Source organism: Corythoichthys intestinalis, chromosome 9, assembly GCF_030265065.1.
Source record: "Corythoichthys intestinalis isolate RoL2023-P3 chromosome 9, ASM3026506v1, whole genome shotgun sequence".
Taxonomy (NCBI): Eukaryota; Metazoa; Chordata; class Actinopteri; order Syngnathiformes; family Syngnathidae; genus Corythoichthys; species Corythoichthys intestinalis.
In genome coordinates, this window is record NC_080403.1 from 38130097 (window position 1) to 38155808 (window position 25712).

The 25712-nt window shown below is 37.7% G+C and overlaps 1 protein-coding gene across 4 annotated transcripts in view; it reads right to left on the reverse strand.

The window, feature by feature from the left end:
* Window positions 1–25712, reverse strand: part of celf4 (CUGBP, Elav-like family member 4) — a 227122-nt gene that overhangs the window by 23156 nt on the left and 178254 nt on the right. For 3 of the 4 annotated variants that reach the window (XM_057845933.1, XM_057845935.1, XM_057845931.1), the window contains exons 4-8: window positions 22874–23002; window positions 19194–19273; window positions 16632–16772; window positions 7542–7677; window positions 6931–7083 (exon numbers count right to left, since the gene is read on the reverse strand). In XM_057845933.1, coding sequence (XP_057701916.1) covers window positions 6931–7083; window positions 7542–7677; window positions 16632–16772; window positions 19194–19273; window positions 22874–23002 — 639 coding nt within the window. The remainder of the gene's footprint in view (window positions 1–6930; window positions 7084–7541; window positions 7678–16631; window positions 16773–19193; window positions 19274–22873; window positions 23003–25712) is intronic. The other variant, XM_057845934.1, reaches the window with a different exon arrangement.

The window sequence follows — 25712 nt, forward strand, 5'->3', positions numbered from 1 at the left end:
GTATTTGGTCACCTAAAGACAAGCAAGATTTCTGGCTGTCAAAGAGGTCTAACTTCTTCTAATGGCTCCACTCGTTACCTGTATTAATGGCACCTGTTTTAACTCATTATCGGTATAAAAGACACCTGTCCACAATCTCAGTCAGTCACACTCCAAACTCCACTATGGCCAAGACCAAAAATCTTTCGAAGGACACCAGAGACAAAATTGTAGACCTGCACCAGGCTGGGAAGACTGAATCTTCAATAGGTAAAACGCTTGGTGTAAAGAAATCAACGGTGGGAGCAATTATTAGAAAATGCTTCATAAGGCTTCATAAGAAGCATTTCAAGGTCCTGGAGTGGCCTAGTCAGTCTCCAGATCTCAACCTCATAGAAAATCTGTGGAGGGAGTTGGAAGTCCGTGCTGCCCAACGACAGCCCCAAAACATCACTGTTCTAGAGGAGATCCGCATGGAGGAATGGGCCAAAATACCAGCAACAGTGTGTGAAAAGCTTGTGAAGAGTTACAAAAAACGTTTGGCCTCCGTTATTGCCAACAAAGGGTACATAACAAAGTATTGAGATGAACTTTTGGTATTGACCAAATACTTATTTTCCACCATGATTTGCAAATAAATTCTTAGTGGGAGAACGTGCACAATTCGTGGTTAACTACATACTTATTTGCCCCACTGTATAAAATATATTAGTTACTAAAATATTTACAACGTTTGGATTTCTTTTAAAAGCTTTTTGCTTGTATAAGTCATTGTCATGAATATAATATGGAAGTGCTCTAAAATGATTTCAAAATGTGCTGTTTATGATCATTTATAGACTCCACCATCAGTTGACAAGACAGCTCCCACAGACGTTGCACCACGCCTCCAATAGGGGCCCGACCCAGGCAGATCGTTGAGTTGGCTTTTACTGTGATAAACTCAAACACACTCTGCGTTCTAACGCCGGATTTAGGTGGAAATAGGACGAAGGTTTTACTGCATTCAAGCAGGGAGGAGTGTCTCAGGATTCAAGGTAATTATTATATTAAATAGCACCTTGCATACACTTTGAAATGTGAAAAAAATGAATGGATATATTAGTGTAAATTTGGCCTTTAAATATTTACTGAAAATGAGTGATAACTGCCCGTTTTTTGCTTTTAACCAAGAATCTAGACTGTTATACATTCATGTCTATAGAAATTCCGCGATTTAAGCATTTATCTACAAAAATTTTCCACTTAAAAGCTGTTTCGTGACGGCAGCCATGTTGGATTACACAATACTGTAACTTTTGCTTGAAATATTTACGTAAAATGAATGATAACTGCCCGTTTTTTGCTTTTAACCAAGAATCTACACTGTTATACATTCATATCTATAGAAATTCCATGATTTAAGCATTTATTTACAAGAATTTTCCACTTAAAATCTCTGTTTCGTGACGGCAGCCATGTTGGATTACACAATACTGTAACTTTTGCTTGAAATATTTACGTAAAATGAATGATAACTGCCCGTTTTTTGCTTTTAACCAAGAATCTAGACTGTTTTACGTTCATATCTCTAGAAATGCCGCGATTTAAGTATTTATTTACAAGAATTTTCCACGTAAAAAGCTCTTTGTTTCGTGACGGCCGCCTTGTTGGATTACACAATACCATAACTTTTGCTTGAAATATTTACGTAAAATGAACGACTGTCCGTTTTTTTGCTCATAACCAAGAATCTAGACTGTTTTACGTTCATATCTTTGGAAATTCCGCAATTTAAGCATTTATTTACAAGAATTTTCAACTTAAAAGCTCTGTTTCGTGACGGCAGCCATGTTGGATTACACAATACCGTAACTTTTGCTTGAAATATTTACGTAAAATGAACGACTTCGTTTTTTTGCTTTTAACCAAGAATCTAGACTGTTTTACATTCATATCTATGGAAATTCCATGATTTACTCATCTATTTACAAGAATTTTCAATTTAAAAATCTCTTTTTTTGTGACTGCCGCCATGTTGGATTTTGTATCTCTACACAATAGCGGACTTCAACCTAGTTAAGCTGTGATTGTATCAAGAAAAATGTAAATTTAGCTTTTGTTGAGTAAAATTTAGATGATTCTGCATGCTTTCCTCAAGTATTAAGTTTCTGATGTGAAAACAGTGATTTATTAGCTGTTGAAAACTAGCATTAAATAAAAAAAAGTTAAGTTGCTATTTTGGGCTATATTGCTATTGATCGTGAAAATACAAGTGATTATCTCTGCATTTGGTGATTTTTGTGCATCTAGCGTATAATTTGAGAATTTGTAATTTATAATTTATAACCATTTTAAGTTTGGTTGTACTTGTGTAAAAAAATAATCGGGATTTCATTAGGGAACGACTTTGAATTTTTCGATGTCGCTGCTCATGGAGAACGATATGCCTAAGGGAGGTGCCTATTTTGGTTTTAGTTCGCTAGTGGCTTTGGTTTTAAATATATTATACTATATTACACTATATACTGATAGTGAAGTCTATGGATCATTTTTATGATTAATGTTTTTTAAACTCTCTTCTTATTTAAACATCTTTTTTAATGCATAGAAAGAATATATTTTCATTATATTAATTGGAATTATTTGAATTCACATACTTTCTGATCTAGAAAAGTTTCTTTTAAAAAGTATTTTGATGTTATTTATTAATCTCATGAGAATAATAAGCTTTAAAACTCAACTCGCTAACTGCATTGAAATTATGGCAAAATATCAGCTGCTGTGCGTACATTGCCCCTCTCTGCAATAAATGGACTTCCCCCTGAGTAAATTTGCATCATAGCTCATCATAATGGTGTACCTAATGTATGAAGACCAAACTTCCTGTACCTCTGAGATTGGTTCATGTTCATACAGAAGAAAACAAATAAGCTCTACTTAGTTGGACAAAGAACTTTTTCAACTATTAAAAAAAAAAAACAATCCCTCTTTCATCATAAAATAAATTGTAGTTGAACAAAACAGTGCAGTGATAGGAGCATATGATTAAATTTGTTTCGCCTGCAAATTCTGTATTCCTAATTACTTGTTGTTTATGTGAAAACCATTGCACTTTATTCGTCGTAATACACTTTTTCCTCTTGTATTTTAAACTTTAAAAACATTGGATAAACGTGACGACAACTCCCTCAGTTCTAAAATAGCAATCATTTAATTTACTTGTTTCAATAAATGTACTTCAAGCGTATAGGACTGCGTTTTAGCTCAACACGTTATTTCTAATGCATAGCTGGAGTGGAGAAGTAAATGTGATTTTAGTATGGCCGATTTAAAAACTGGTTTGCATTTTTTTTCCTTTACATGTCATTTTATCAGCATGACCAACATTAAAATGCAGAAGATTAGTAGGAGTGTTTTTTGGTTTTGTTTATGAACAATACATTTAATAATATTGCAAGCAATTGTCATAGGGCTGCAAATAACGATTATTTTCATAATCGATTAATTGTACGATTAATTAAATGATTAACTGAATAAATGTCACTTTTTTCACAATTTACCATGAAGTTGTTTTAGCCATGTTGTAAGTAAAATTGAAGACAAAATGGATCACTATTTCTCTCAAAAATGATATTTTATTACAGCTCCCTGACTTAACCGTAATCTACAACTGTTTTGAGTATCAAATTCTTTGGCAGTAATTATTTTGGCAGTAATTGGACTATGAGGCGCACCTGACTAAGCCGCCACCCACTGAATTTGACACAAAAACACATTTGTTCATTGATAAACCGCACTGGATTATAAAACGCAGCTGTCCGCACTGTATTATGGGATATTTACACAAAAGTTATTAACTGGTAACATTTTATTTGACAGCCGCATCATAAGACGGTCCTAAGACCAAATGAAGCCGCATTAATTAAGCTTCAAGAAGCTTAATCTGGCCATCACTGCTCCCTTGAGGGAGACAGTCAACCTCTGCTGCCACCTTCTGTCAACACTGTTGTCGTCTAACATGCCTCCTAGCATGCACTGCAGCGCTACAGATGTAAATAATCAAAATTCATGTTCTGTGCTCATTATTTTTTGAGTTACTGTTCCAGTTGCGTCCCTTAATTGCTAGTTATGGTATTTGGTAACACTTTATTTGACAATAGCACAATAAGACTATCATAAGACCATCCTAATTATGACATATCACTGCTATGTGCATTAATAAATGCTTATGAAAGGTATCATTTTGTGTCATCCGGTAAATGATCTCACTCTTTAATGGATGTAGAAGATCTGAGCTGGACATAGATGGAGTTAGTGGCATAATTTTCCGGATGACACTTAATGACATATGTCATATGCATTCATTAATGCGCATGATAGTGTCATGTCATACTTATGACGGTCTTATGGCAGTCATATGACGCCGCTTTCAAATAAAGTGTTACCAACTAACCCAATAAACAAATAAGATGCACTGGACTATAAAACGCAGCATTATGAGGTAAAAAGTAGCGGTTTATTATCCGAAAATTACGGTAGTTGTTGCAGCCTTATTAAGAACCTAGTTAAGACAGTAAAATGTCCAAAAATTGGCAAACATTTGAATTGTTGTCAAGACAAATTTAGGGTGAAGCAGGTCCTTAACAGTCAATTAATGATCAAAATAGTTATCGATTAATTTGCTAATCGATTAGTTGTCGATTAACTGATTGCCGTATTTTTCGGACTATAGGTCGCAATTTTTTTCATAGTTTGGGAGTGCAACTTATACTCAGGAGCGACTTATGTGTGAAATTATTAACACATTATGATATCATTTCACATGTTATTTTGGTGTTTTGGAGTGACACTGATGGTTTGGTAAACTTGTTAACATGTTCTTTATGCTGTAGTTATCTGAATAACTTTTAATAGCTTAATAGCGTTCTGCCTTTAGCAATGTGTGTTCAATTGTATGATTGACTTTTTTATATTGAAATGCATGCTTTTAGGTTGTGGCGCTTTCACACCCACATGGGGGCGCACTCGCACTTGTTTATGCGAAGAAGAGCGCTCACACTCCAGAAGAAGACGGACAGCTATGCAGCGTCAATGAGCGAGTGGGCGAGAGAGAGATAGAGATAGAGAGAGACACGGCTGCGAACCTATGTTCATTGTTTATGCTTGTAAAGTATCTCTACAGAGGCAATGCCTGTGTGCATCATCTTTTCTGTTGTTGTTGTGTGTTTTCCACCCGCGATCGGACACTTAGAGCCAGTTGTGTGGTTGTTTGAACGATGTGCTAATGCTAGCGAACGCATGCTAACCATTTGTGTCATTGCTGTAATAGCACCTAATTATCACTTATTTACGTTGATGCGAACCTGTTTGGTATCGAGGACGAAATTGATTCAGCAAATTATACGGACGTCCAGCATTGTCATTTGGGATTTTAGCTCGCTGTATAGCCAGGACCGAGCCGTAGTGTCCTGGTGAGGACATATTCGCATTTCATTATTCATGCATTGTACACTGTACACTTATTCCGCATGTTGTTCCCTAATGTATTTTTATATTAAATTGCCTTTCAAGATGACATATCTGTTCTATGTGTTGGATTTTATCAAGTAAATTTCCCCCAAAAATGTGACTTATACTCCGGTGCGACTTATACATATATTTTTCCCCTCGTTTGGCATTTTATGGCTGGTGCGACTTATACTCAGGTGCAACTTGTAGTCCGAAAAATACGGTAATTGTTGTACCTCTGAACTGTTACAATATGAAAATCAACACCACGCTTGAATATAAAAAAAATCAGCAATGAATAAAATACAATTTATCTACATAAAAGTGTATTTAAATCTAAGTTTAATAAAAAAAAACAAAACCAAAAAAAAAAAAAACACGTATTGCACAAAAAGTCAAACACAACCGAACTTTATGTGTGGGTGTTGATAACCTTTGTGGCACATGTGATAACACGCCAAAGAATTATTGCTCTCACTTAAAGAAAACTGCATTTTAAGTCATGTAAAAATTAGGGCTGTCAAAATTATCGCGTTAACGGGCGGTAATTAATTTTTTAAAATTAATCACGTTAAAATATTTGACGCAATTAACGCACAAATGCCCCGCTCAAACAGAGTAAAATGACAGCACAGTGAAATGTGTACCTGTTATGTTTTTGGGAGTTTTGTCGCCCTCTGCTGGCGCTTGGGTGCGACTGATATTACTGGCTTCAGCACCCATGAGCATTGTGTAAGTAATTATTGACATCAACAATGGCGGGCTACTAGTTTATTTTTTGATTGAAAATTTTACAAATTTTATTAAAATGAAAACATTAAGAGGAGTTTTAATATAACATTTCTATAACTTGTACTAACATTTTTCTTTTAAGAACTACAAGTCTTTCTATCCATGGATCGCTTTAACAGAATGTTAATAATGTTAATGCCATCTTGTTGATTTATTGTTATAATAAACAAATAAAGTCCTGATGTACCGTATGTTGAATGTATATATCCATCTTGTGTCTTATCTTTCCATTCCAACAATAATTTTCAGAAAAATATGGCATATTTTATAGACGGTTTGAATTGCGATTAATTGCGATTAATTAATTTTTAAGCTGTAATTAACTCGATTAAAAATTTTAATCGTTTGACAGCCCTATATAAAATACAATTTATCTACATAAAAGTGTACTTAAATCTAAGTTTTCCCAAAAAAACAAACAAACAAACAAAAAAAAACATGCATTGCACAAAAAGTCATATACAACCGAACTTTATGTGTGGGTGTTGATAACTTTTTGTGGCACATGTGATAACACGCCAAAGAATTATTGCTCTCACTTAAAGAAAACTCCATTTTAAATCATGTAAAAATGTAACACCCCCATGCCAGTGCAGTGTGGTGTTGGAAAATTGTTTAAATGTAACTGCTTCAATTTTTATTAAATAAAAGGTAGTTTTATGGATTTACCAGGGTAATGGTGTATCCCATTGGTGAAGACAGCCTCTGCAGGTGGCTGTCCATTTGCTTGAGGGGGCGGCATGCTAGTAAAACCATTGACACTAATAGGAGAAGGAATGCTGGTCACTGTGGGGGCGCTGATGCCTGGAGGAGTGCTACCGCCTGCAACCAGGAAGGAGTAAAATCAGAGAAGGTAACAGTGAGTAATTGTCTGTATTTCCCCCTAGAGACATTATGGAAAGTTTTACTTTGACTGGCCACCAAGTAACTCTTGCAAATGTCAGAGGGGGCGGTCCAGTGTTCCAGTGAAGACATTAAATGTCAAAGCAGATTTCCTAGCTCACTATAATCCTTTGTGTATTACATGAGTGGATATAGATCTTTGATGTCGAGAAAAGCAAACAGCTAATAGTAACAGTCACGTACACAGTATAATATCTGATTTGTAATGCATTTTAGCAATGTCATTATCCCACAAAAATGTGTTGTCATAAATGTTCATTGAGAAAGTCATGCTAGTACTCAGAGCTTATTCTTCACTATGTTCTGCATTCAAATTTTCAAATCACATTTTTATCTCCAATGGATTTAATTATGGTATTTCTTTTTACCGCTGTTACCTGACGTGGGCGTGAGCGGTGCACCGGGGAGGCCGTTGATGGTGGCCATGTGCTGCATCTGGGCAGCAAAAGCGGCCATCGGACTGAGGTAGCCCCCCTGGCCAACAGATGCCATCAATGCAGCCTGCTGCTGCACCTACGGGGAGGAGGAGTGTCCAATAATTGAATTGACTCTAAAATTAACATCAGTTAAAAGAATCTTTGGTAAGTTCAAGGGCAGGATGATGATTTCGCAGGGACCCAGATTCACCAGTTAATACCTGCCATTAATAAACAGTAACTCCTGATGTTAAAACAAGGGATACACACCTGACTTAATATTTTTAGGTAAAAACTGGTTTCAATTGCTCTTTAAGTCTCTTTTGGCAGAGGGTTCACTTACGCATTCTCCTCCTTCTGTCAATGTTTGTATGCTATCCTCATTAATATATGAAAACCTATAAATGTAGCAGACACTGTTTTTCGATCTGTGTGATCACATTTGATGGTGATTTTAAGCAGAAATTTGAGAGATTCCAAAAGGTTCAGATACTTTTTCATACCACTGTACATATTGTACACTGTAAATGCTAACATTCAAATTAATTAAATGTGATAAGTGAACTAAACTCAATTTTCATCAACCTGTTGTGAACACTACTTTTAAATAAGTAAGTAGTAATTTGGGGTTGGAGAACTTGCTTAACTTGATATATCCCAGTTAAGTCAAATTAGAAAAAATAATTTCTTGTACCCAGTGTCCTTTGGGCGTTCTATCAGACATGCGCAGATCTGCCCTGCCCACTTTCGCGCTCTTTCCAACACCTTTCTCAGTTATTTTCGCCATTGTGGGTTTACTTGTCCTCAGCACACTGATTTGGTAAGTACATATTTTACTCTTTTGTAAACCGTCGATTTGTCTTGTTGTAGTGTAGTAGCCTGTGTGCTGCCAGGGAGGAGAAGTGTCAATTACATCAAATATCACCGCTAGCAAGCATGCTATATGACCGTGACAGGAACCTCATCATTTTCAGAAACAAATGTAGACTACAGTTTATGGTAGACTCCCATTTTATGCCGGCCGGCGTTTTGAATTCTTGACAGACGGGGCTCGTAACGTTTTTAGGCGATGGGAGAGGTTTTTAAAACCGATTTAAAACAGTTACCGAGCGGTTTTAAGTTAGGTAGACCGAGGGGAGGTTCGCTTCCTGTTTTAAAAATAAAAACACTAATTCTATCGTTAGCGGGTGTTTTATTTTGTGAAACTAACAGGAAGTGCCTTAATCACTACGGCTAGCTTGAGTAGCGCCGAATTTGCACGTTGTGGATCTAAACGGCTACTTTCTCACGTAAAAATGTTAGAAATGTCGATAAAGTGATTTATTTACAGAGTTAGTGCTAGAATTAAGTCAGCTTCAGCCTGTCTATTTCGGCTCAGGTAAGAGCTAAATGCACAGTCAGACCTTATGTGCGCCAACGTAATCGGTTCTTGCGTTGGAGCAGGGGTCCCGAAACTACGGCCCGCGGGCCGGCCGGATACGGCCCGCCTCCACAATTGGTCCGGCCCCCTGAAACCCCCCCCCCCCCCCCCCCCCCAATAGTGTTATTATTTCCTGGCTTTTTTCTGTGAAGAACCCAGACAGGGTTATTTGGTTATTATCTATTTAATTAATTGTGTTATTATTATTCATTATTATATGATATTATATTATGTTATAATTATTTTTATTTTATTTTGTTCCAAGAAGAATTCAGAAAGGGTTATTTAATTATGGCTTTCTGAAAAACAATAATTTTTTTACATTTAGGCACTGCTGCAATCGTCACACTTTTTCTGTTACAAACTGACCCGGCCCCTCATCAGAGAAGGGAAAAGTCATGTGGCCTTCACAGGAAAAGGTTTGGGGACCCCTGCTTTAGAGTGTTTGTCATCTGCCCTTCCATTTGCTTTTCTTCATGTGCAGTGCTCCCCCTCCATGTTTGATCAAACTGCACTGATAATTTGAAATTGTTTTAAAATGCATTAATCGCAAAAATCGGAGGACTAGATCACATTTCCCCCAGTTATTTCACCACTTTAACTTTGGTCTAACCTAATATAGGAATACAGATAGAAAGAGTGCAGAGATCACACTCGACGCCATAACAACCTGGTGTGTTTAAGGTTGGTCATTTATGTGCCTATATTTTGAAATTGTTGCCTTAATTTTGTGTTCTTTTTCACCATCCCCCAATCAGGCTGAAGCAAATGGTCAAAAGTCCACACATACCTCAGTCTCAGCAATTACAGGTATGTTTCATACACTGATCAATGAATCATTTAATATTTGTATTTGTTTCATGGGTTGGGATAACAAACATGCATGAATGTTTTTACAGATGGATTAAGAAATTAATTGTACATCTCAATTTGAATGTTCAAAAATAATCAATTACGTTAATTTAAAAATAACTCATTGTTAAACATTTTAGTTTGTGAATATTAAAATAATTTATTGCAGATTTTAATTTGTGATTAAAAATAATTGGACATTTTAATTTGTGACTGTTAAGAAAAAATGTAACTTTTTTTTTTTCTAACAAGTTCTCAATGCTGAAATTATCATGTCTTTTCAGGTCAACCAAAGCAGTATTCTCTAATGCAGTGGACTTGCAAGTACTGCACATTTTCTGCTGAAAAGAGCCTACTTGCTTAAGCATTACCGCTTAAAACATGGATACCACACTCGGACATCCCTACTCCCATGTCTTCATAAGGACTGCCTCTGCACATTTAAATCTTTTAATGCACTCAAAGTACACCTATCGACATGGCACTCTCAAAAAGATGCAGGCAAAAGTGGAGAAACTGCATTTGACCGTCAGTTGTGCAACTTTGTGGAGCCCTGCTCAGAAGCAGACTTCTTTACCCATTTGCGAGGACATCTTAAGCTGAGGCAAATGGTTACTTGCCCATATCAAGACTAACTTTCAGAGCAGTATTTATTCGACCTTCACTGCACACAAAAGCAAAGAAATGTGAAATGTGTTTGAGCCATAGTGTGGGTAGGACATTTGTGTCTAAATCATTCAATCCCAATAAAAGTTGCTTTAATAAAAAAAAAACTTATTTTTAATCAAAGAAAAAGAACCTTTTGCAAAAATATATTTTTTTGAAAATATATATATTTTTAAATATATATTTTTTTTATTGACGTGTCACTTTTTTTTAAAGGAAAAAGTTTAAAACTTTTTTTTTAAAGTGGAAAAAGTTTTGAACGCATTTCTTTTTTTCTTTTTGAAGTGGAAAAGGTTTTAAAGGCACTTTTTTTTCGATTGAATCATTTTGACACAAAGATACGACTTCAACGCTACTTCCGACATGTTTGAGTGGCAGGTGACTACACCAATGGCATAAAAGAATGACTAATGGCCACCAGGGCTCCATCGAGCCATCGGACTCTGCTCGAGTCCAAGCCGAAAATAGGGCACTGGTACGGGGGGGTGACATCGGCATCTCACCGGAGTGCCCGCGCTGGTATGGTGCGCTGCTGCTTAATGTGATTCAAGAGGGGAACTTCACCCACTGCCCTGACGTGACGGTTGGCAATCGGGGTCCAACCGCAGTGTCGCGACGCGCCGGTATGGGAGTGGCCGACGAGTGGCCCGACACTAGCCTGCCCAGTAGCCCGCGCCGGGAGCCCCGTCGCTTCAGCTTTGAATGAGTGTCGTGTCAGTCGCGGGCCGTCTACTCAACAGCCGGCCTCCGCGCCGGGGTAGTGATATCGGGGTCCGCCAGTGTGCCGCAACAGGGCACCGTACCATCGCCGGCACACCGGTGAGATGCCGATGTCACACCCCCGTACCGGTGCCCTATTTTCGGCTTGGACTCGAGCAGAGTCCGATGGCTGGATGGAGCCCTGGTGGCCATTATTTTTGCTTCCTGCTTTTATGCCATTGGCGTAATCACCTGCCACTCAAACATGTCAGAAGTAGCGTTGAAGTTGGATCTTCGTGTCTAAATGATTCAACCGAAAAAAAGTGCCTTCAAAACTTTTTCCACTTCAAAAAAAAAAAGTGCCTTCAAAACTTTTTCCACCTTTAAAAAAAAAAAAAAAAAAAGTTTAAAACTTTTTGCTTTTCAAAAAAAAGTGACACGTCAATTAAAAAATAAAAATTAAAAAAAAAAATTTTTTTTCAAAAAAATATTTTTGCAAAAGTTTTTTTTTTCTTTGGTTAAAAACAGTTTTTTGATTGAAGCAACTTTTATTGGGATTGAATAATTTGGGCACAAATGTCCTACCCATAATATGGCTCAAAAACAAAAAGGATTGCTTCGATCAAAGAAAACAGTTTCAATGAAAAATAAAGCGTAAATTTCTGAGTCTCAAATATTTTTTCACATTCAAACCTTTTTTTCTACAATTGTTTTTTTTTTTTTTTTTTTTTTTTTTAATTGAAGTGATTTTATTTTGAAAATATACATTTTTTGTTTGAAGCAACTTATTTTTGGATTGAATAATAAAGACACAAATGTCCTAGCCAAAATGTGGTCCAAACGCAGAATTACATCAATCAAAAAAGTTGTTTCAATAAAAAAAAAAAGAATTAAATTTAAAAAAAAAAAATTCAAAGAAAAATAGTTTTCAAACATATTTTTTGACTTACAAATTTATTTTTGCATTCAAACAATTTTTTTTGATTGACATGACTTTTTCTTTGATTAAAAAAATAATAATATATATATACTAATGAAATATTTTTGAATAGAAATTACTTTTTTTTTTTTTTTTTTTTGAGGAAAAAGCTTAATATGAAATTAGAATTTGAATAAAAATAAGACACATATTCTTGGTAAGATTTTAGGTTTCTCAGGTGTATAACTCCAGTACACGTTTTGCATTTACTCTTTTAGTGATGTGAAAAAAAACAAGTATCTTGTTTACTGTATCAGGTGTTAAAGTGAAATTTGAATTTGAACTGAGTTGTGTGTTTTAAAAAGAGTTCTGTATTTTTATGTTTTTTTATCACTGCTGCACAGTTTAAACCATGGCACAATGTTGATTGTAGTTCCAGTTTTGATCACTAATATTGTTGGAGAAATCAGAACTGTTAGCTTTACCAGAGCTCAAGCTCATGTTGTAATGGGAAACTAGTTTGACGCCATGTCTTCAATGCTGAGTTAATGTCCTGAAATTATGATAATAGGATCTCGCCTGTTAGTCTTTGGAAATTACAGGATAGGAGTGGACATTGATGCAGTTCAGGTATTATTCAGTAATTTCTGTAGCAAAAGGTTATTTTAGGTACTTATACTTTGTATGAGGTGCAAAATGTTTGCAAAAGTAGGTTTATAATTAATCCACTGATTGTTCATTGATACTGAGCATTAACCAAACACCGTTCAGCCTGCCAGGAGCCAGTGTCTCTCATTAAATGCACTTTTGAGCATTTTAAAGTAAATTTTAATTCCATTGAATTAATCCAATGAGTGTTCTCCATTTATTGTGTTTTGGGGGTCATTACTGTTAGATAATGTGTTTTTAATGAAATTAGTATGTGCAGATGTAATTTCTATTGTGGAATTCTTTTAGGTCAAGAAAATTAAGTTGACCTGAATATGATGGGAGTACTGTGCACTCAAAATAAACAAGTTACTGTAAACCAGTTATTTTAGTTAGTTTGAGTACTGCCAACTCAATAAAAACAAGTGACTATAATCCAAATTTTTTAAGTTAATTTGAGTACTGCCAACTCACAATAATTAAGTTAATCAAATCTAATTCATCTAAGTCAACATAAATTATTTTTTTTAAGGCAGCAAGTTTGCATATATTTTTTTAGTAAAGTCAACTTTTAATATTTTACAGTGTAGCTTTTGGTTTTAATTGATCACTTAAAAATGAACTAGATAAATTCAAAGTTTTTTTTATACATTTCTTTTTTTGAATGACTTCTAATAAAGAATTGGCATAAAAACAGTTGCCTTTTTTATGCTGAGGCAAGGCCGGCCCAGCCTATACGTAGACGATGCAGCTGCTTAGGGCCCCTGACCACTAGGGGGCCCCCAATCTGGAAACCTAATTTCATACGTTGTTAATAGGGCGTCGTGAATGATGTGGTGCGTATTGCCGTTTATCTATACAAACATCCATTTTTTTGTCATTACAATCTGGCAACCTGGGGAATGACGTTGAACCTGCTTTGCGATGATTGGTACTCAAACTTGCTTGGAAAATAGATGCACGAATATGTCGAAGAGAATTTATCCTTCTGGAGCAGAGAAACGTAAGAAGAAGAAAATCTTAGAAGAAAAGAAACAGCAGTATCAAGGTAATAGAGCATGTTGTTGTTGTTGTTGTGCAAGACACTTGAACGTTGTTGTCAGCTGAGCTTGTCACTATGTTGTACTAGTAATTGCCATTAGCTGCAGAGCGAAGGTCCGGACCGAAACAAGTAAAGCCGAGCAAGTTGTCACCTGTCAGCAACGGCAAATGTACGGCTTCCGCTGATTGTTGTAAAACGAAATATTGGCATAATATGCATTTGGACTGGAGAGCGTAGATATAGTCATTTCATTTATATCGGACATTATTATCAAGTAGTATGCCAATCAGAAAAAGGTTTGGCGCCATTTACTGTAAGTACTGACAATCATTTGGGGTGAAGAGTTTGAAGTATGCAGTGCAACAAAATCTGTTAATATACAAAATATGGACGTATGGGTTGGATTGCATGTATGGGTTTCACAGTACACTGTGACGAAATGGTGGGCTAAAAATATGGGCCCCTTGGCATCATTTTGCTTAGGGCCCCCAAATGGCCTGAGCCGGCCCTGTGCTGAGGTGGTGTGGGCATCAGCAGAATAATACTAATAATGTGAAATTGTAATCTTACTTAGTTGATTTTAAAGTCAAACAATCAGAAAGGAACTACGTTACTTTTTCATGGTCACAGGCAAAACATAGTATAGTATTGAACATCACAAAAGGGTGTACAGGAGTTATAATAGGGGTGTGGCAAAATATCGAAATGGTGATATATCGTGATACTTTGTATTCCAAAAGGTTATCGATATGCTCCTGTCAAGAATCCAGATATCGTTTTAAAAAGGTGTCAATTAAAAAAAAAAAAAAAAGGCTGCCATTGACGGTGCTCGACGCCCAATGCATTTAGACTGGGAACGTTCGTTCATTCAAAACCAGAGCATTCACAGTCATTCGGTCTGATTTTCGGGGCATTTACAGGTCACTTGCTTTTCATTTTGGGGCATCTACAGGTCATTTCTTGTAGAGTTTGAGTCACTGCCTATTCATTTGGGTGGTTCCCAGGTCACCTCCTGTTCTGTAACTCAAAATAAACAGCAAGTGACCCATAAAATACCCCTACAATCAACAGGAAGTAACTGAAAAAATCAACAGGTAAATGACCTGAAATGGCCCAATATTACTCATTGCCTGGCATTGGCTGCCACTTGCCACGTTTACATGGAGCCAAATATTCCAATTACAATCGGTTTAGATGTTCAAACCGAATAAATGTGTTCCATATAAACACCTCATTCGGAATGAACAGGCCCAAACCGAATGGAATTTCATTCCGATTCACAGGGGTGGAATATTCCTTTTCCCAAACCGATTAGAAGTAAAATTATATCATGTAAACAGGGAAGCGGAATGGTGTCTGGTTGCGTTCTTTCTGCGCATGCTCCGTACTGACGTGGTGACGTCACTTGGTGACGTAAGTAACGTCACTTGCAACATGGCTTCCAAGCACAGCGCACCTAATTGGAGTCCGGCGGAAAGATTGTATTTAATTCAAACTTTAAAAGAATTGAATATAATTGCTCGCTTAGACGGGCGTAAAACGAGGAACAGTGAACTATTTAAAAAAGTTCACGAGAGGTTACACGAAGCCGGAATAGACCGGAGTGTTGACCAGATTAGAAACCGGTGGAAAACGCTGACAATCGGCTACTACAAGGCAAAAGAGCAAAACAGCAGAAGCGGATACGACCCCACAAACAGAACAAGTGGGTTAAAGTTAAAACAGCAGCACTCTGACGATCGATCTCCATGTTTTGCAACGTGACGCTTTGTTTTGATTAATCTGCGCATGTCAGACGGCAGTTGTCAAACGTCCTTTCGGAATAAAGGCAGACACATGTAAACGCTTGATCGGAATAGATGAAGTGACATGTAAATAGCAACATCTGAAATTTCCATTCGGAATGATTTGAATCAGTATGAATAAAACTCAGCATGTAAACGTGGCTACTGACAGCCATAGAACTGGGAGGGTGGCAGCAAATGAACATTCGTTCATTCGCTGCCATCCCTCCCACTTCAAACGGATTGCACATCTACTAATGATAAACTCATTCCAATTCACAGCAGAAGCTTGTTTTTCTGTTTATTAGTTTTTTGTAGAGTATCCTAGAATGATTTCCTGACCAATGTATCGAAAATCGTTGTATCGCTATATCGTCAGATAATCGTTATCGTGAGCTTTGTATCGCAAATCGTATTGTATCATGAGGTACCAAGAGGTTCCCACTCCCAAGTTATAAAGTACAGTATTTTTGGCCCAAAAAAGCATTTTGTTGCTTTAACTCCGTAATGATGTGTATGTATATGGAAATGTCTTCAAAAGGGGACCCTAGTGCATAGTAAAATATGCAGCTGAGCTTATGAATACAGACGTTTTACATCATATCTTTGAAAAATTAGAAAACTGGAGTTTCATCATTTTTTTTCCCTTACAAAAGATTTGAGGGTTTTGTACAGTATTCAATCGTGACGAATTATTGTTTAATGTTGTGATTACTTAGCAATGATCTAAGCATCAACTCCTTGTTTTCCTGGTGTTTAAACACCCTTTATTGACAAAGTATCATTGGAAGCAGTAGTGCTGCAGCAAATGTACACTTTGCTGGAGGAATGTCAAAATAGTCTTCTGTTGTGGCACGAACAACGTAATGATTATAAAAAGAGTACTGATTTCACTGTGAAACACAGTTTTAAAATGTTTTGTCATTCATGCTTTAAAACACCCTCCCATCCCCCACCACATTATTTTGTCAAAAATGTGAACAGCCCAAGTGTTTCAAAAATATGCTTTGGAAGGCCTTGCCTGAGCGTAGGCTCCGTAGGCTCCAAACTGCAGGGCCATAGGGTTGAAGATGCCCATCTGACCAGCCATCTGCTGCATGCGGCGAATGGTGCGCTCCTTATCTGTGTCTGCGAACTTTACCACCAGACTGGATGAGGCTCCCTGCCCATTTGCACACATGCACGCACGCACACACCAGGCAGTAGGTTAGTATGTACAGATGGACGAATGACATCACCTTGTGTCCCCCATTGTACCCAAAGCATATACAGTGGGGCAAATAGGTATTTAGTCAACCACTAATTGTGCAAGTTCTCCCACTTGAAAATATTAGAGAGGCCTGTAATTGTCAACATGGGTAAACCTCAACCATGAGAAACAGAATCTGGAAAAAAAACCAACAGAAAATCATATTGTTTGATTTTTAAAGAATTTATTTGCAAATCATGGCGGAATATAAGTATTTGGCTAATACCAAAAGTTCATCTCAATACTTTTTTATGTACCCTTTGTTGGCAATAAGGAGGCCAAACGTTTTCTGTAACTCTTCACAAGCTTTTCACACACTGTTGCTGGTATTTTGGCCCATTCCTCCATGCAGATCTCCTCTAGAGCAGTGATGTTTTGGGGCTGTCATTGGGCAACACGGACTTTCAACTCCCTCCACAGATTTTCTATGGGGTTGAGATCTGGAGACTGGCTAGGCCACTCCAGGACCTTAAAATGGTTCTTACGGAGCCACTCCTTTGTTGCCCTGGCTGTGTGTTTGGGATCATTGTCATGCTGAAAGACCCAGCCACGTCTCATCTTCAATGCCCTTGCTGATGGAAGGAGATTTTCACTCAAAATCTCTCGATACATGGCCCCATTCATTCTTTCCTTTACAACAGGGGTCCCCAAACTTTTTCCTGTGAGGGCCACATAATGTTTCCCTTCTCGGATGAGGGGCCGGAGTCAGTTTGTTACAGAAAAAGTGTGACGATTGCAGGAGTGCCCAAATATAAAAATTAGTTTTTCAGAAAGCCACAATCAAATAACTCATTCTGGATTCTTCACAGAACAAAAGTAAATAAAATAAAAATAACAATATAATATAATATAATATAATACAATATAATAATGACACTATTAATTAAATAGATAATAACCGAATAATAATAAATAATAATTAAAAAACCCGGGAAATAAATAACACTTGAGAAAAAAAAAAAATCAAAATGCTCTCTGGTATTGGTTCAGGGGGCTGGACCAAATGTGGAGCTGGGCCGTATCCGGCCCGCGGGCCGTAGTTTGGGGACCCCTGCTTTACACAGATCAGTTGTCCTGGTGCCTTTGCAGAAAAACAGCCCCAAAGCATGATTGTTTCCACCCCCATGCTTCACGGTGGATATGGTGTTCTTCGGATGCAATTCAGTATTGTTTCTCCTCCAAACAGGAGAACCTGTGTTTCTACCAAAATGTTCTATTTTGGTTTCATCTGACCATAACACATTCTCCCAGTCCTCTTCTGGATCATCCAAATGCTCTCTAGCGAACCGCAGACGGGCTTGGACGTGTACTTTCTTCAGCAGGGGGACACGTCTGGCAGTGCAGGATTTGAGTCCCTGGCGGTACATTGTGTTACTGATAGTAGCCTTTGTTACTATGGTCCCAGATCTCTGTAGGTCATTCACTAGATCCCCCCGTGTGGTTCTGGGATTTTTATTCACCGTTCTTGTTATCATTTTGACGCCACGGGGTGAGATCTTGCATGGAGCCCCAGATCAAGGGGGATTATCAGTGGTCTTGTATGTCTTCCATTTTCTAATAATTGCTCCCACAGTTGATTTCTTTACACCAAGCGTTTTACCTATTGCAGATTCAGTCTTCCCAGCCTGGTGCAGGTCTACAATTTTGTCTCTAGTGTCCTTCGACAGCTCTTTGGTCTTGGCCATAGTGGAGTTTGGAGTGTGACTGACTGAGATTGTGGACAGGTGTCTTTGATACCGATAATGAGTTAAAACAGGTGCCATTAATACAGGTAACGAGTGGAGCCTCGTTAGACCTCGTTAGAAGAAGTTAGACCTCTTTGACAGCCAGAAATCTTGCTTGTTTGTAGGTGACCAAATACTTATTTCCCACTCTAATTTGGAAATAAATTCTTTAAAAATCAAACAATGTGATTTTTTCCCCCACACTCTGTCTCTCGTGGTTGAGATTTACCCATGTTGACAATTACAGGCCTCTCTAATCTTTTCAAATAGGAGAACTTGTAAAATTGGTGGTTGACTAAATACTTATTTGCCCCACTGTACTTGACTCGTTGTATGAGCAACAATACAATGAGAAAAACTAATAGAAAGTAAAGAGAAGATGTTTCTACTTTAAGTATTCATTTTTCTTTGCCAAGCCAACCAGCTTCAAAGCTGTATTTTGCCCCGATGTAGTTGGCATGGGTCAAAGGCAGGAGACATTTTTCCACGGAGGGATTAATAAAGTATAACTTTATAACTTTTAGGAGGTAATTAAGCTTGTTGCAGTTCACCTCTGCGGTGACTCTTGTCACTCACATAAATCTACAAGCTCTCACGCAAAGCTACTCACAGGCATCGTCTGGCTGCCGTGTAGTGCACTGATGGCCGCCTGAGCTTCAGCGTGTGACGAGTATTTTACAAATGCGCAGCCTAAAGAAAGAGATAGAAGAAGGTGAGCATGTTAAATAGGAGCAGAGGACAAACATCGTGCACCGTTACTGCGGACGAGTCATGCGTCTGATGGGCAAAGCTCTCTTTGCAGAAGATATTCAATGTTTAATTGCACTCAGTAGGCAGGCTAAGCATGGCACTTTGACAACTTTGAGATCCTCTGAAGCGGCTTAAAATGCCAAGGCGATTGGATGTCGCTTCATATTGACAAGGCCTGTTGATGAATTTGAATGATCAAGTTGCCAGTAATTATTGAGCTAAAGCCCATTTAGCTGAGTATGTCGGCTGATGGAGTCTTGTTAATGGAGCTTCATGGAGACATCAGAACCATCAAGCCCACAGTAATCATCAGGCTTAGTTATCGACAGGCCGCAGAGTTGGCCGCTAAGCCCCGTGATAACTTCGAGCTTGGTGACAACACACAAATGCCATTTCACTGGCATGATATTGAGATCTGATATAATGAGCTTTACTTAGTTTTTTGGGGGGTTCGTTGAAAATGACTGGATTATTTTATACCCTGTGAACAAAGACGTCAACTTTTGAAATTTACAGCGTTCTTATCTAACCTCTTAGGCTTGGTTCATACCACTGGTCTTAATGCACAATTCCAATTTTTTTGTCATATTTTTTTTTTTGGGCATGCCCGTTCAGACTGCCTTCGTCCATTGAGCCTTTTCAAGTATCACGCATGCGCACTAATTCGCAGTCCGAGATGCGCTATGCAAATTGACTCGCATCCGCAAACAAATGCTGGCTCAACGCCATTCTAGAGTGATGATATTTTGATTTCCAAAAAGAGGACACAAATAACAGACTTAAATAATCCCTGTTTAGTCGTATATTCAAAGTTTATATGGATTGATAGCATGCATGCACTGTGCGTGCATGACGCACACATATACGGACAGTTTGCCCTGACTCTTGGCCGTGTAAACAATCTTGAAATATTGCTCATTTGGAGCAGAGATCCTCCCACCTCCCCCATTTTATTTTTTTATGACTGTTGTCAAGCTCGCCTCTTCCCTAAAAGCCGCGTCCAAGCTACACGCTAAAGTGAATGCACAGCGAATATCGCTAACATAGCGCTTTGTCTGCAAAGACGTAATTGCTGCATGAATTCCGATTTGTGGTACTTGACAGTTCAGACCGCAGCCACATTTTGGAAAAATGTGGCCCAGACCGGATTTTAACCACATACGAAAGTGACCTAGATTGGATTTGAAATGATCCACTTTTATGCGACCTGTCTCATTGAGACCGTCAAGTTAATGCCTGACTTGAGTCAGAAAAACACAAAAAAATTGCATTTGTGCATTAAGACCTGCTGTATGAGCTCAGCCTTATTGAAAAAATTATAATATATACGCAGTGTTGTTTTCATCAACAACGACGATAACGAAAATATTTCGTCGCCGCACTATTTTTTTCATGACGATGACATGATGACAAACTAAAAACTTGGCTCGGAAGACTAGACCATAACGAGACCAATGAAAGTTTTCGTCTGACGAGATGAGAACAAATGCGGCATTGTTTCTGTTATATGTTCATAATGTGTGACAATTTCATATTGTACGTGGAGTATGTCAGCTTGCATCTTAGCAGTGTTTGGGTCATGCCACTCATGTGAGATGTGCTGCGCCTCTCCCTCTAGAGCTAAGATGCCCACCATCTTGTTTGTTTGGAAACACGGTAAGGGGCAGTTTACATGGCGACTCTGCGACACAAAGACGCAATGACTGAGTTGCGGACTCGTCTCGCGTGCATATGGTGCCGGCGAAGACGGAAGGCGAAAACAAAAAATTCTGAATCCTGCCTCCAAAGTGAAAGAATCCAATTGCGGGGGGTTGAGGGAGGCTTCCTCGGCATGCATATCAAAGGCTCCTGCCGCGCGAGACCGCGCTGTTAACGTCAGCACTCGTACACGTCACATTGGCCGTGCGCAGCGCTGCTACTAAACATTAAAAACAGCAAATATGGCGGAATGTCAGCTTTAATTTACTGTTTTAATAATATTTTTAAATTAAATATGTTGAACGTTTCAATTTTTGTGCCTTTTTGAACAAAAGAAAAATGACATCGCTTCGAATGAGTGGGCATATTTTTTTCCGGGCTGAGGGAGCTTGGTGGGGTCAAAGTGCATCATTCTCTGTCGCCCGGTAAATCTGCACTGCCCCCTAGGGCTTGTCATGAATACTACATCGTTTTCATGCTGAATTGCGACATTGTTCAAATGGAGACGCAAATGCAAATGCAAATTTGAAATTGTTCGTATTCTCAGAGAGTCACCATGTAAACGGCCCCTAAGTTTTGTTTTTTTTACGATGGCAAGCGAGAATATGAAATGCTGCATTAGCCTTTATAGATCTGTGTTGAGTGATCGTCACAAACTAAATGTAACTCGTTGCATTAGCATAGCATTCACATTAGCATCAACTTTAGCGTGGTGAGCATCCTCTTAAGTACTTGGACAACCTTCTTTTACACACAGTTCGTGGCTTCTAGGTGGGTCTAATTGAAACTGATGTACTGCATTTTCTGCTGAGTGTGTACTGTATTATCATCACCAAGTTGGCGTTGTCCTTGTAGACACAACAATAAGTGCTCGTCTATCTATGTTTATTGGAAATTATTGGAAACCTTTATTTATTTTTGGACAAAAACTTTTGAATTTTACAGACGAAAACATTATGAGTAGCTGTCGACTAAAACTAGACGGAATTTGTATGAGATTTCGCCGACTAAAACTAAAAGAAGACAAACACATTTTGAAATGACTAAAATTGTGACTAATACCGTATTTGCCCGAACATAAGATGGTGTTTTTTTGCATTGAAATAAGACTGAAAAAGTGGGGGTCGTCTTATATTTGCGGTCTAGACATTATACCCATTCACGACGCTAGATGGCGCCAGATATCATTGAAGCGATGTTCTGTTATGACAGATCTCAGCTACTCTCAAGTTTAACCACTTTGCATTATTTTATTGCAATGTTTTTCCTTATTCAGATTTGTTTCAAGAATACAGCTACAGTTAGACTTCGCTTTGATGGTTAATGCAGTTATTAAAATTTTGTTGTTTTATCACAATAGATTGGTTTATTTACATTTCAAAAACCAGAAGCTATTCATTTACGAATGTGATTGCACTTTAGTTTACATATTTAAATGTTCAGATATTAAGATCTGAATGAGGCAAAATAACATGTTTTTTCTCTCAAATATATTGTTATAATCATTTGTTTCAGATGTACTGTAATTATTTTCTGTATAAAAATTAATTTGGTGTTCAAAAAGTATTTTTTCAGACTTGAGTCTTGAAAAACAGGGGGTCGTCTTATAATCAGGGCCGTCTTATATTCGGGCCAATACGGAATGTACTTTTGTCCAAAAGGCTTTGACTAAAACAAAAATTAAAAGGGCTGCCTAAAACAACACTGCTTTGATGTGACATAACGTGGGGTGTTTGAGAAGAACTTTGCAAAGTCACAAACTCTGAAAGGCCAAATCATTGGTGCGCAGTTGCCTGTAACAAAACTCTGCTGACCCAGAGTCATAAATAGCTAGAAACTCACCTTTGCTGTTGCCATCCGGACCTCGCAGGATGGTGCACTCCTCAATTCCGCCGAAGGACTCGAAAAGGCGCCGCACGTCATCTTCGGACTGTTGCTTGTTGAGCATGCCCACAAAGAGCTTTCTGTCTTCTAAAAGGTAAAGCAAATAGTTTACAATCTAGCGATTGGGGATCTTGACTTGAATATGTTTTGTTCTATTTTTTATGGTTTAATGTAGAACTTTTGTTTAACATTTAGAAGGACTTCACTTGAAAATGTGTGTCATTTTGTGCTCACATTGGTCGAAAATATTTGAAAGGTTCAACATGTTCCGGTCAATTATTTGCATTTCTGTTGCCAAGGCTCATGAAATATCATCAGAATCTTTCTGATTGTCTATCAGTAGCACTAGTGCATAGTGATCATTTGAAAAGAGGCATGCAAATTATTATTTCTTAAAAATGCTTATTTCAAGTCTTTCATTCACTATGTAAATTTTGGTCTCTTTAAATATTTACATTCTATGGCTTCTCATCAATCCGAATATTTATTTATTAGGGTTGTTCCGATCATGTTTTTTTGCTCCCGATCCGATCGTTTTAGTTTGAGTATCTGCCGATCCCGATATTTCCCGATCCGATTGCTTTTTTTTTTTTGCTCCCGATTCAATTCCAATCATTCCCGATAATTTTTCCCGATCATATACATTTTGGCAATGCATTAAGAAAAAAATGAATAAAACTCAGATGAATATATACATTCAACATACAGTACATAAGTACTGTATTTGTTTATTATGAAAATAAATCCTCAAGATGGCATTTACATTATTAACTTTCTTTCTGTGAGAGGGATCCACGGAAAGACTTGTAATTCTTAAAGGATAAATGTGACTTTGTATATTGTGACTAAATATTGCCATCTAGAGTATTTGTTGAGCTTTCAGTAAATGATACTGCAGCCATTTAACTGTTCTGCCCAAATGCATGATGGGAAGTGCAAACAAGACTGTGCGTAGTGGCGCCAATTGATATATCTTCTCTGCGTTGGGAAATAACATAGGGTGTAAAGAAAAAGATCAACTACTACCTTTCTTCCCCACATTGCCTTCCCACGATATTTTTAATTGTTGAGAGAGGGATTTTAAGGCTTTAGCCAATTAAAAAAAGGTCCCAAAGACTGCCAAAATTCACTCTACTTATTTCACGCTGCCTTTTAGCTCTATATATAGGTAAATCGGCGCCATTATAGATTGTACGCGACAATGCGTGAGTGGGTCGTGCAGCGCGTGCGTTAATTGCGTTAAATATTTTAACTTGAGTAATTTAAAAAAATAATAAAATAACGCCGTTAAAGCGATAAATTTGATAGCCCTACTTTAAGCCAAAACTAAAGACTCTGGATGAGTGGAAGACATTTTGTCTGTAACATTGAATACAATTAGAAAACGATTTAATTGAAAAAAAATATATATATATTAAAAAAAGGCATGTCCGATATTTTTTTGCCGATTCCGATACTTTGAAAATGACGTGATCGGACCCGATCCCGATCGATCGGGACATCTTTAGTATTTATGGGTATTCACTTTTGGTTCTTTTAGAGAGATTTGTGAAGCCTCCTCTGTAAGACATTAAGTTTTTGTGCTTCCAAGACTATAGAGACAGCATTCCATCTGGGCAGGTATAATATACAATGGGAGCACTGTCCCCTAAAACAGCTGCCTTCTGCGCGTGAAAATTGTGATGGCATCGAATCGATGATGAGTTTGTAATACATATTAGAAGGTATGCTTTAAACACAAAACAAACAGCTGCAAGAGTGTAAATGCTCTACACATTGGCATTAGGATGACCAGATGTGTTTATCCTCAGGTCAGGATGTGATTAACATTTAATTGAAATTCAAGTTACATTCCAAATTAGCCTTTCCAGGGGAATAATTTATATTGAGCAACCCATTATGGTTGTCAAATGTGCATAGACAGGATGCCAGCAACTGTTTGCTGTAAATGAGTGGTCAAGCGCTGGGAAATAAAGACATCAATTATGGCCAAATATATGAAAAATAACTGCAAAAAGTGGTTCTCAAACATTTTACTGCAAGTACCACCTCATAGAAAACTTGGTACCGAGTACCACCATCAGGGCCAACTTAACTAATTGGCTGCCATTGACAGCACTAGACGTCTAGTCAATTTTGACTCAAAACATGAGCAGTCACTGTCAGTCCACCCAGTTCAAATGAATTGGAAATCTATTGCCATTAATGGCAGGTAATGAATTAAAAATGGCTGTTTGAAAATTGAATTCAGTCAATCTTTTGTGTATTACTAGAGGGAGTCTGTGTGTTACTAATGGTGCTCGTGCCATACTTTGAGAACCACTGGTCCATCCTACCGAGGGTGTAGGTTTGGTCTCAACATTGGTAGGGACGATACAACAGCATAACCTGCATGTACACTTTTTGCTGGGGATGGGACATTAATAAGACCAAACAGATTGAGTGAACGGGGGTCAGGGCAACATTTGGAAATGAATGAATTTATTGTCATTGTCATCATCATCATCAAAATCATTAACAGTTTCAGAGTGTGGAATTTTTGTTTACCCGAAGAAAGATGAAGACAGACAAGGAAGACGGGAAAAGCAAATGCTTATCGGAAACCCATACCCCATCAGCCCGGGTCGCACAAACAGCATATTGTGTATTGTGTATTTCTCATGAATATGAACCTAATTAATTGATAGGCTAAGACTAAGTGATCAATCCAATATAAATCTGTATTGACTTATACTAATTTTCACTTAATTGGTTCAAGTGACACACCGTTAGAATCCAAACCTTTGTTTTCAAAAAC